The sequence below is a fragment of the Eulemur rufifrons genome, chromosome 26, assembly GCF_041146395.1.
Source record: "Eulemur rufifrons isolate Redbay chromosome 26, OSU_ERuf_1, whole genome shotgun sequence".
NCBI lineage: Eukaryota > Metazoa > Chordata > Mammalia > Primates > Lemuridae > Eulemur > Eulemur rufifrons.
Genome location: NC_091008.1, coordinates 4,714,423 through 4,726,958, shown reverse-complemented (window position 1 = coordinate 4,726,958; position 12,536 = coordinate 4,714,423). Strand labels below are relative to the sequence as shown.

General features: G+C 42.5%; 1 protein-coding gene across 4 annotated transcripts in view; it reads left to right on the top strand.

The window, feature by feature from the left end:
- Window positions 1-12,536, top strand: part of EGF (epidermal growth factor) — a 65,026-nt gene that overhangs the window by 31,095 nt on the left and 21,395 nt on the right. For 3 of the 4 annotated variants that reach the window (XM_069459208.1, XM_069459207.1, XM_069459206.1), the window contains 5 exons: window positions 1,933-2,156; window positions 5,459-5,626; window positions 6,713-6,862; window positions 7,574-7,693; window positions 11,238-11,354. In XM_069459208.1, coding sequence (XP_069315309.1) covers window positions 1,933-2,156; window positions 5,459-5,626; window positions 6,713-6,862; window positions 7,574-7,693; window positions 11,238-11,354 — 779 coding nt within the window. The remainder of the gene's footprint in view (window positions 1-1,932; window positions 2,157-5,458; window positions 5,627-6,712; window positions 6,863-7,573; window positions 7,694-11,237; window positions 11,355-12,536) is intronic. The other variant, XM_069459209.1, reaches the window with a different exon arrangement.

Here is a 12,536-nt window from a genome sequence, read left to right as displayed (position 1 = left end):
TCGCGTGACAATTCATGGTCACTAGTGTTGCTAGTGTCCAAAATTTGTCTTAGGACTTCAGGTGCTCAGTGGAATCAGAAACCAGGAAAATCCATGAGATTTGTTCAAATCTTCAGAAATGACATGGCTAGCATGAATTCCTCTTCCTTTTAATGTCTTTTGATTTTCTTTTATTGTTAATATGTCCTTTTGATTTTAAGCAAATTAAATTTTTTGAAAAAAGAAATGGGCTGTAATTCATTAACCAATTAGACTTAAGTCCATGGATCTACTTTCTTTAAAAATCTTCATTGTTGGCCGGGCGCGGTGGCTCACGCCTGTAATCCTAGCACTCTGGGAGGCTGAGGCGGGTGGATTGCTCGAGGTCAGGAGTTCGAGACGGACCTTGTCTCTACTAAAAATAGAAAGAAATTATCTGGCCAACTAAAGATATATGTAGAAAAAATTAGCCGGGCATGGTGGCGCATGCCTGTAGTCCCAGCTACTCGGGAGGCTGAGGCAGGAGGATCGCTTAAGTCCAGGAGTTTGAGGTTGCTGTGAGCTAGGCTGACGCCACGGCACTCTAGCCTGGGCAACAGAGCGAGACTCTGTCTCAAAGAAAAAAAAAAAAAATCTTCATTGTTGTTTCTTGAGGAGCAAAGGATAGTTGGGTTGTTTGACTTATGAATTCTGTTTAGAAAAATCATAAGATGACTTCAAGTGATAGGTTATTCCTAGATCCTGGACAAGAGAAAATAGAAATTATGAAAGATTAAAAGTCTGTCCTGTTAATTGTGTATTAATGACCTGGGTTAGAGAATTAAGGAGAGTATAGGATTCTTCCTACTTGTTAGAAAGCGAAGACAAAAACCAAGCCTATTTTATTTACAATGGAAATTTCACGTTGGTCTGTGGGAGATAGTGTATTGGTAGTAAGTGATAATTGATTTGGAGCCAGCCAAGTGATGTAACTATTGCTAAACAGACCAATACAAAAATATTGAGCCGTATTGACTTAAAAAAATGCCCAATTCTTGCCTCTGAGTCCTGAGGATAAAAAACAAACAACAACAAAAAAAAAACCACAAATAAAAAAATAAAAAAATAAAAAAAAAAATGCCCAAGCACCTGATTTTATGGGAGTTAAAATTGAGTTAATGGAGTACATTGTATAATATTGGATAACACAAAAATATCCTCTTCCCTTTATATTGTAGTTTTACATGTGCGGTAAAACTGCGTGTAGTTTTTCCATATGCTAACAGAAGAACGGGCTAGCAGGATTCCATTGCATTTTGCAGCACAAACACTAATTTAAGAATACTCAGCTTTCTCTTTGGCCAGGTTTTGTGGCTCACACCTGTAATCCTAGCACTCTGGGAGGCTGAAGTGGGAGGACTGCTTGAGGCCAGGAGTTCGAGACCAACCTGGGCAGCATATCGAAACATCACTTCTATAAAAAAAGTAAAAAATTAGCCGGGCATAGTGGCACACGTCTGTAGTCCCAGCTACTGGGGAGGCTGAGGCAGAAGGATCACTTGAGCCCAGGACTTTGAGGTTGCAAGTGAGCTACGATGACGCCACTGCGCTCTTGCCTGGACAACAGAGCTAGACCCTGTCTCAAAAATCGAAACAAAACCAAACCATATTCATGCATCACACTTTCAATGAGTCATATTCTACAGTTTTTTTAAACTAATTTATTTTTTACCTAATGATCTGAGCCTTAATTCAGCATTTATGGTCCAAGATGCTTTACATAGACGAGATGATTGTTCTGCTTTTGAAAATTATTTGTCTAACATGCAGTGAGTGCTTTATTTTTTCCTCCTGTATTCCATAGGGTACACTTTAGTGTATCCTAAAGTGATTTATATTGATGTTTTCCATGATGAAAGGACGGAAGAATCTTTTCACGCAGGTATTATTTGTTGTGTGCTTTCTTGATTAAAGGAGATTATTCTGGACTGATATGGGGATTAATCCACGAATTGAAAGTTCTTCCCTTCAAGGCTTTGGCCGACTGATCGTAGCCAGCTCTGATCTGCTTGAGCCCAGTGGGATCACGATCGACTTTTTAACCGACAAGTTGTATTGGTGCGATGCCAAGCAGTCTGTGATTGAAATGGCCAATCTGGATGGTTCCAAACGCCAAAGGCTTGCCCAGAACGATGTAGGTGAGGCTTTGGGCTGGGTGATTTCTTCATCTTGACCGAGCATTGATGAATGTTAAATACTAATTGTATTTAGACATACACACACATACAGACACACACACACACACACACACACTGAACCATATAGTGAGAAAGGAATAGAGACAGACAGACTTCTCCAGGGAATTATGAGCAATAAGGATTACCTTAATATTGGAATATTGGGTAAAAAAACTGTTGTATAATCATTTCTCTTTTTCAAGATTTTCTAAAATGAGAATGAAAATATTTAAAGTTTTCTAAATATCTTTAGGAATAAGAACTTGGTTAGCTATTGTCATTTCTTATGTTCTAGAAAATGTCATTTCCCAGAAGTGATAACATAGCTTTGAGGCACTAAGGAATATCAATTGATAATATGTGAAAAAAATTAATAAATATATTAGGCATTTTTCGCCCTTATTGTATTTTCAGATTTCGAGTGGGTTGTTCTGTGTTTTCATAAATATCTTTAAAACGTTGTAGCCTATGCTGTTAAAAGAGAAGTACAAATGACTATGATAAGCATTGGGTAATTCATTCTGACTCAGGAAATCTGCAAAGACAGTATTTGAACTGGGCCATGTGATAAATAGGTGGTGATGAAAAGTTATAAGGCTACAAAAATTGGTCTTTGTGTGTTAGTACTGCCAGGGTATGTTGTCTGGACTTAATTCTGAATTTAGTAGGGAGCCATCGAATGTTCTTGAGCTTCAAACATAGATGATAAGACTGGTATCTCAGGATAGCCAGTTAGGCAAAGTATAAGGGTTGGCTTGGAATTTGGAGAGAAGGAAATCTATCAGGAGGCTACAGCGATTGTCCAAGCAACAGTTAACGAAGGCTTGAGATAGAACATTGTCATTTAAAAGTGGAATGGAGGGTTAGGGTATTAAAAATCATTGTGGATGATAAATTGAGAGGATTTGGTAACAGATTGATTATAGAAAATGAGAACTTAGGGAAGTGTTGAAGATGGTTTGGAGATTTAGAAACTGGTTTGGAAGATGAAAAAATGTGGTCTCTCTTGCTTAGGAAGAAGCTAACAAACTAGTGGACTGTATAAGACATTTGTTTTGCCTTTTGTCTTTGGTTTTAGAGGTAACGAATTTCTAAATTTCTATTATACATAGATTAAGATAAGTACAATTTTAAAATTTATATATTTCTAAGATTCTGTGAAAATGAGAGATACACTTCACAATAAACGGTAAGCCTATCCATTCATGCACTCAATGGAGATAGAGTATAGAGTAAACAAATGTGATTTCTGTGAAGTCAGAGCGTCTAGTGGGAGAGTCACACATTGTGAAAAAATATGTCACCCAAATAAATGTAAAATTATGGCTTTGACATAAGAAGGTAGAAAGGGATTGGGAAAATCTTAACCAGAATGCAAAATACCATATTCCAAACCAAAAAGCATAGCAGATATTTTGTGAATAATTTGTATTGCTGCTATAATCTATGACGAATGCAACTTCCCATTGAATGCCATTATCAAATCACTTTATAGTAAATTATCTAAATAGCCATTCCCATCATTGCAGTGCCACCTGCTGGTATTTATGTGGTGGCTTCTCCACTGCCAGTTCAGGACTTTTAACGTAAAGAGAGTGGATGCTTTGTGCTGTCACCCAAAACTGATGAATGTGAGGCGATGCATTTGTTGATCGGCTAGATTTAACCATTCCACAATGTATGTGTGCTTCAAAACATCATGCTATACATTACAAAAACATATAATATTATCTGTCAATTTAAAAATATATATTTTTAAAAGACTGAAGGAGTTTATTCTTTTTTTTTTTTTTTTTTTTTGAGACAGAGTCTCGCTCTGTTGCCCGGGCTAGAGTGCCGTAGTGTCAGCCTCGCTCACAGCAACCTCAAACTCCTGGGCTCAAGCGATCCTCCTGCCTCAGCCTCCCGAGTAGCTGGGACTGCAGGCATGCGCCACCATGCCCAGCTAATTTTTTTTCTATATATATTTTTAGCTGTCCATATAATTTCTTTCTATTTTTAGTAGAGATGGGGTCTTGCTCTTGCTCAGGCTGGTCTTGAACTCCTGACCTCGAGCGATCCTCCCGCCTCGGCCTCCCAGAGTGCTGGGATGACAGGCGTGAGCCACCGCGCCCGCCTGGCCTGAACGAATCGTAATGACCCTGGTCACTAATGATGGGTGGAGATTTGCCACTGGGACACGTCATTTGAGTGTGTGCCAGTAGGGGGCGATACTCGTTCTAATCCATCACTTCCATTGCTCATTTACAAACAGACCGGCCCGTGGGAATGTGAGCGGACGTGATCAAAGCTTCCAAACTTGGACCTCCTTAGCTTTAGTCCCAACCTCTTGCGATGGCATATGAAAACATTTCCTTGTTTATTATCGTAAATACTTGCATACCTCATCGGAGCAGTTTCAGCGGCCTGCCGAGGGGCGTTGGGCTGAGGGGGGCTCAGGAGGAAGCCCACGTAGGTGTCGATGGTAACCATGAAAACGGAGGCAGCAGATCATAAGTGACACTTTTTCAAAAAACTTGGCTAGAAAGGGAAGGAAAGAGACGCAGAGAAGCTGGAGGGTCCAGGGAATGAAGAAATGAAGATGGGAGAGAGGATGCTGATGGACGGGGGGAAGAATGCAGAGTGAGGATGTGGGAGAAGGGGGTGACTGTCGAGGGGTCCAGGCCCGGGAGAAGGCAGGAGAGGTGACACCAGAGACACAGGCCAATGGACTGGTATTAAATAGGTGGAGAGCGAGGAAAGGAGGTGGGGACTCATGCAGAGAAATGAGCTGGTGAAGACGGGAATTTGGGAGACTTATTCAATGATCCCCAATTTTTTAAAAAAATTCTTACAACAACCTATGCATTTGGTCTACTGTCGATTACTGCCGTTCCAAAGGCAGGGAGCCCAAGTCAAAGAGCAGTGAAATAACTTACTCAAGTTTAGTCTATAAATAGTGACAGATGTCGTGAATGCAGAAAGTTCCCACCGTGGCCTCCTCCTAGCGCGACCATCAGCCCACATTGTCCCACTCTCCACATGCTGGGTGACAATGGGCTTTGCTCTGACTTCAAACCACCAGGCTCCGTTCCAGAATATGGTTCCCTCATCACGTGGGTTCTCCTTGATGCGAGTGTGGGTCAATGGCGTGTACCTTACTGAGCCGCTATAGTGAGAATCGATTTAGTGCAGTGTAGCGTTTAAGTTTCAAGCCTCGTTCTTTTGTGAATAGTCGTCACAAAGACCGGGAAGGTGTATTAACGGATCTGAGTTGTTTCCAGGTCACCCCTTTGCCATAGCTGTGTTTGGGGATCACGTGTGGCTCTCGGATTGGGCCCTGCCATCGGTAATAAGGTTGAACAAGAGGACTGGCAAAAACAGGGTGCGTCTCCGCGGCAGCATGCTGAAGCCCTCGTCGCTGGTTGTGGTTCATCCACTGGCAAAACCAGGTACACTGGAGGTGTTACAAAGTCTTTCCTTGGCTGGAATCTGCGACTATTTTAAATTTTTGCTGGTGGGCTGGGGAAGGGGGGGGGGGGCGCAGAGGGGATTTGCAATTTTCCCTGATCCGTGTAGATGTTAAGCTTTTTTAAGATAAGGATTTTGGGCCAGGTGCGGTGGCTCACGCCTGTAATCCTAGCACTCTGGGAGGCCGTGGCGGGTGGATCGCTCGAGGTCAGGAGTTCGAGACCAGCCTGAGCAAGAGCGAGACCCCGTCTCTACTAAAAATAGAAAGAAATTATCTGGACAACTAAAAATATATATAGAAAAAATTAGCTGGGCATGGTGGCACATGCCTGTAGTCCCAGCTACTTGGGAGGCTGAGGCAGGAGGATCACTTGAGCCCAGGAGTTTGAGGTTGCTGTGAGCTGGCCTGACGCCATGGCACTCTAGCCTGGGCAACAGAGTGAGACTCTATCTCAAAAAAAAAAAAAAAAAACAACAACAAAAAACAATATAAGGACTTTGTTTAAACTAAGGCAATCTGGTAGTTTGGTAATTTGGGCTTTTTTATCGTAATTTGGTGATTTTGGCAATGTGGGTTTTCTCCCTCCATTTCTTCTTTTCCTGAACAGTTTTTACTTACCTGGCCCATTTCAAAGACCCTTAGCTTTAACACTAAGGGACAGCAGTTTAGACACCTGCAGCGGAAGCTTCTACCTACATTTGGGCCCTTCCATGCCCCCGAGAGTGCCAGGGAGTGAGTCTTAGCCAGGTATAAGCAAATGTCCTGTGGCAGTCGGACTAGATTATTGTGAGTCAGGAACTAGTAATTGCAGCTGACCAAAGAGCTTCGTGAACAAAGGTACTGCCTATTCTCAGTAAGTGCTCGTAAGGTAGTAACATTCTGGGCTTATCTTAGAATCAGGGGCTCCTTACGGGAAAACCTTCTGAAATAGCTCTTGATGCACCCTCTGTTAAGAGACGGCAAGTTTCGAGTTTTCCTCCCCAGAAGCCGTGGGCTGTGATTTGCGTTGGTGGCTTCCTTTTTTCCTCGGCGACCCATCTGTGAATTTGCCTCTTTTCTCTGCTAGGAGCGGATCCCTGCTTGTATCAGAACGGAGGCTGCGCACAGATTTGTGAAGCGAGCTTTGCAACTGCTCGGTGTTCGTGCCGTGAGGGTTTTATGAAAGCCCCAGATGGGAAAATGTGTCTGGCTCTGAATGGCCAGCAGATACCAGCAGGTAATATGGTCAATTTTGTAGCAAATTATCTACCCTTGGCTCAGAAATAGCTTTACATCCATCCCTATGCTTTTGCTGATTTTTAATATTTTATATTCTTAAAAGCTTCCCTGGTTTTAGGAATGCTAAGCGTCTGTTTTCCTCTGATGAGTTTTGAGTTCCTTATTGCAGATCACCTTTAGTTGACTTCTAGTTGGAAAATCTTCCGCTACTATCCCCGCTCCATTCTACAGTGGGGTGGGGCCAGGCTTAGAAATAAATGCCAGAGACCGGGCGTGGTGGCTCACGCCTGTCATCCTAGCACTCTGGGAGGCCGAGGCGGGAGGATCGCTTGAGGTCAGGAGTTCGAGACCAGCCTGAGCAAGAGCAAGACCCCGTCTCTACTAAAAATAGAAAGAAATTATATGGACAACTAAAAATATATGGAAAAAATGAGCTGGGCATGGTGGCGCATGCCTGTAGTCCCAGCTACTCGGGAGGCTGAGACAGGAGGATCGCTTGAGCCCAGGAGTTGGAGGTTGCTGTGAACTAGGCTGACGCCACGGCACTCTAGCCCGGGCGACAGAGTGAGACTCTGTCTCAAAAAAAAAAAAAAAAAAAAAAAAACAACGAGTCTGAACTCACAACCAATGCATGGCCATCAATATAAATTAAATCAAACTTTCCTGGAAATGAAAAAGCTCAATGAATTCATCTGTTGACCTTCACCAGGTGGCGTAGCTGATGTAAGTGACCAAGTGACACCCCTGGACACCTTCTCTGAGACCAGAGTGTCAGAAGACAACATGACAGAAGTTCAGTACACGCTGGTTGCCGAGATCATGGTGTCAGGTATGAATAACTAGTTTTCCGATACAACTTGGGTTCCAGCAGTTTCCATTCTACCAATGAGAAATTCTGAATTCTCTCTCAAACTTCATGTTGGCTAAATCTAAGTCTTTGGGGACACGAGGCTGATGAAGCCAAACCTTGGACAGGCCCTTCTCTCCCAAATGGCACACCTGAGAGAGAGCGCTTTGTGTTAGACTGGACGTGAACTGCACGTGTTGAGTCTTTGGACCGAGCGTTCTTTTCAGAACCATGAATTGGGAACAAAGGTGAAAGACAGGGCAGAACAGGTTCGTGTGGCCTCTTGCGTACCTAGTATTCTTGGGAGGAGGCCCGCCTGGCTGGATTTCATTAGTATGAAAAGTTGATAGTAATTGATAAGCAAATGTAGGTCGGTTGCTTCAACTGTAGCTGAAAGTCCATGAACAACAAATGTTATGATTCTTTTCTTCTATTTTACACATTTATCACCAAAATGCCAAATAAGTTTCTCAGTGTGTAACCACTTTAGGGAACCTAAGTCTTTTTTTTTTTTTTTTTTTTTTTTGAGACAGAGTCTCACTCTGTTGCCCGGGCTAGAGTGCTGTGGCGTCAGCCTAGCTCACAGCAACCTCAACCTCCTGGGCTCAAGCGATCCTCCTGCCTCAGCCTCCCGAGTAGCTGGGACTACAGGCATGCGCCACCATGCCTGGCTAATTTTTTTCTATATATTTTTAGTTGTCCAGCTAATTTCTTTTTATTTTTGGTAGAGATGGGGTCTCGCTCTTGCTCAGGCTGGTCTCGAACTCCTGAGCTCAAACAATCCACCCGCCTCGGCCTCCCAGAGTGCTAGGTGTGAGCCACTGTGTATTCACTCCCGAGCCAGGGGTTTTCAAACTGGGCTTAAGCTCAGCTCTGCAAACCCCACCCCTGTACTCAAGGTCCCTGCCCTTGATTTTGAAACATTTTGTTTGTTTATATTACTGAGTAACATTTTATTTTAACAAAACATGTGCGGCTAAAAAAAAAAAAAAAAAAAGAACCACACCCAAAACTTGAAAACTTCATTTTACTAACAAGGCCTGCTGGAATCTCTTCTAGCGTGATGAGGTTAATTCTTACTCAGATTGTCATGGCATCTTTCTTCTTTATCATCCTTATTTAAATATGTATAATATTTAAAAAATGTTGTTTTTTTGTTTTTTTTTTTTGCTGGCAGGAATCTGACCAGTAAAAATTCTTGATCAAAGGATTTTTTTTTTTAAAAATCACCTTTTCTTCTAGTCCTTACAACCATTGTGGGAAATAGACGTGGCAGGAGTTGTCACGCATGTTTTAGAGAGGAGGAGCGTGGGCACAGGGGCTCCTTCCAGAGCTGGTTTGTAGCAGAAAGAACCTGGGCTCTCGCCATCCCTCCTACAGCTGCATAACCATTGTTTTGCATTACACACGACTCCCTGGGGCTTCGCAAATTACCAGATAGATCCGGAATCCTGTTCTAATTCAAGATAATTCTGCAAATGCTTTAAAATGTCTTGGGTAACTGGAGACTGTCCACTCTACACTCTGAGCAGATGTTTTATTTGGGAGCTAGTCTTCTAAATAAAAACCGAATCAAATGGATAATTGACTTGGTGTGAACTTATCTGGGAGTCACGAGTGATGGGAGATGACCAAGCCAGCCGGAAAGGTATGTTGTTCCCACAAGAGGAATCTTCTCGCTCAAATAGCTAAGCAAATCAAATGCAATTACCCAATGTCTGCATTCACACGGCGCCTGAATCCCTGCTTAGATCATTTAACCTTCTTTAATTTATGAGCAAGTTTGGAAAACTTCTTTTATCTCTTCTTTACTCAGATGAGCAAACTTACCAGTGAGTAGACAGATGAGGGTTTATATCTGATTGTGGTATGTCAGATCCCTCAACTCCAAAAAAAAAAAAATGTGTGTCAGGGGTGGCATTTAGAGAGTGATTACATACATAAGTAGCTAAAGCAAGAGAAAAAATCTTGCTCGTGTTGATGGCTCAACATGCAACTCTGGGCCGGGCGCGGTGGCTCACGCCTGTAATCCTAGCACTCTGGGAGGCCGAGGCGGGTGGATCGCTCAAGGTCAGGAGTTCGAGACCAGCCTGAGCAAGAGCGAGACCCCGTCTCTACTAAAAATAGAAAGAAATTATATGGACAACTAAAAAAAAATATATATATATATATATATATATATATAGAAAAATTAGCCGGGCATGGTGGCGCATGCCTGTAGTCTCAGCTACTCGGGAGGCTGAGGCAGGAGGATCGCTTGAGCCCAGGAGTTTGAGGTTGCTGTGAGCTAGGCTGACGCCACGGCACTCACTCTAGCCTGGGCAACAAAGTGAGACTCTGTCTCAAAAAAAAAAAAAAAAAAAAAAAAACACGCAACTCTGTTCTCCGGGGCATCCGCATCTCAGTGGAGTATGAAATGAAATGATCCATTTACGGCATTAACTCATACGGTTCGTGACTTTGTAAAAAGTGCCCTGAGGTTTGCAAGTCACTGCATCAATCTTAATAATAAACACACACCGTGACATACATATGCTATTATATATGACATTAGTAAATTGACAAGAAATCTTTTTAAGATTGAATCTCCTCGCTGTGTTGGTGCACAGATCTACTTGGTACATACTAGGCTTTGGGGGATAAGAATGGATTGACTCTGTATGTCAAAATGGTTGGGAATTTGCAAATAAGCAGTAAACCTTTTGAAAGTTGGATCTATTTACCTGTAGCAATTTTATTGTTCAAATTTGCAAATGCTTTTAAAAAATGATAAGTCAGTTCACACAGGGCTCTTTGAATACCAGGTAGTTCTTTAAAATTTATTTATTTTTTTTCTTTTTTTTTTGAAACAGAGTCTCGCTCTGTTGCCCAGGCTAGAGTGCTGTGGTGTCAGCCTAGCTCACAGGCTGAAACCAAACCTCAAACTCCTGGGCTCAAGCAATCCTCCTGCCTCAGCTTCCCGAGTAGCTGGGACTACAGGCATGCGCCACCATGCCTGGCTAATTTTTTCTATATATATTTTTAGCTGTCCATATGATTTCTTTCTATTTTTAGTAGAGATGGGGGTCTGGCTCTTGCTCAGGCTGGTCTCGAACTCCTGACCTCGAGCGATCCACCCACCTCGGCCTCCCAGAGTGCTAGGATTACAGGCGTGAGCCAACATGCCCAGCCTGGGAATTTTCAAATAAATAATAAACCTTTTGAAAGATGAATCTATTTACTTGTAGCAATTTTATTGTTCAAATTTGCAAATGCTTTTAAAAAAATGATAAGTCAGTTCACACAGGGCTCTTTGAATACCAGATAGTTCTTTCAAAGTTTATTAAGAGCATGCAAACAGAACCACATGGCTTTTGGATCTTTTCCTGTAGATATAGCCAATAGGTCAATGAAGTATTTCTACTTGGAGATTAACCTGTGTCAGAACTTGGGAAAGAGAGTGCTCGACTGTTCTGCAGAATCCAAAACGTCAGATTTTCTTCTGTACGGTCTGGAAATAATCGCGTGCGGTTCCCACTGTTTGCAGACCGAGATGCCTGTGCCCCGGCGGGCTGCAGCACGCATGCCTGGTGTGTTTCAGAGGGAGAGGATGCCACGTGTCAGTGTTTGAAAGGATTTGCTGGCGATGGAACTCTATGCTCCGGTAAGAGCAAAGGCCAAACCCGCATATTTAGACAATAGTGAACCTGAAACATTCTTCCTGCTCTTACGGACTCAAAAATCTCTGGAAGGATTTGTGTAATAATCAGCAGGTTTGAATAAGTTATTTCATGGTAGCTTTAAAAAAACGGATGACTTGCATAGAAAATATGAGACCTAAATATATTTACTTAGAAGATAAACATATAATACATTGGGTTTGTAGTAAGAGTATACAATATACGCAGTTGACATTAAGGGGAGGAATTTATTTTTTTTTTTTTTTTTTTTTTTTTTTGAGACAGAGTCTCACTTTGTTGCCCGGGCTAGAGTGAGTGCCGTGGCATCAGTCTAGCTCACAGCAACCTCAAACTCCTGGACTTAAGCGATCCTACTGCCTCAGCCTCCCGAGTAGCTGGGACTACAGGCATGCGCCACCATGCCCGGCTAATTTTTTGTATATATATATTTTAGTTGTCCATATAATTTCTTTCTATTTTTAGTAGAGACGGGGTCTCACTCTTGCTCAGGCTAGTCTCGAACTCCTGACCTCGAGCGATCCACCCGCCTCGGCCTCCCAGAGTGCTAGGATTACAGGCGTGAGCCACCGCACCCGGCCAAGGGGAGGAATTTATAGTTAGCTTCAGAAGCATGAATTTGAATTCAAGTCAAATTTATGAATTCACTAATTCCAATAAAAACACAACTTCCCCCTGACTCCCCAAAGCTTAGGTCCTAAGTGTTAGTCAAATAAATAGATTTTGATAGATAGGTTCCTATTTTTTTTTATTTCAGCTTATTATGGGGGTACAAAAGTTCAGGTTATGTATTTTGCCCATGTCCCCCCCATCTCCCCTCCTGAGTCAGAGCTTCATGTGTGTCCATTCCCCTAGACGGTGCGCATTGCACTCATCATGTAGGTATACACCCATCCCCTCCCCCGCCCCCCATCTCTGTCCAACCCCCGATTGGTGTTATTCCCAAATGTGCACTTAGGTGACGATCAGGGAAACCAATTTGCTGGTGAGTACATGCGGTGCTTATTTTTCCATTCTTGGGATACTTCACTTAGTAGAATGGGTTCCAGCTCTCTCCAGGAGAACCAAAGAAACTCTAAATCACCATTATTTCTTATAGCTGAGTAATACTCCATGGTTCCTGTTTTTTATCGATAGCTTCAAAATTA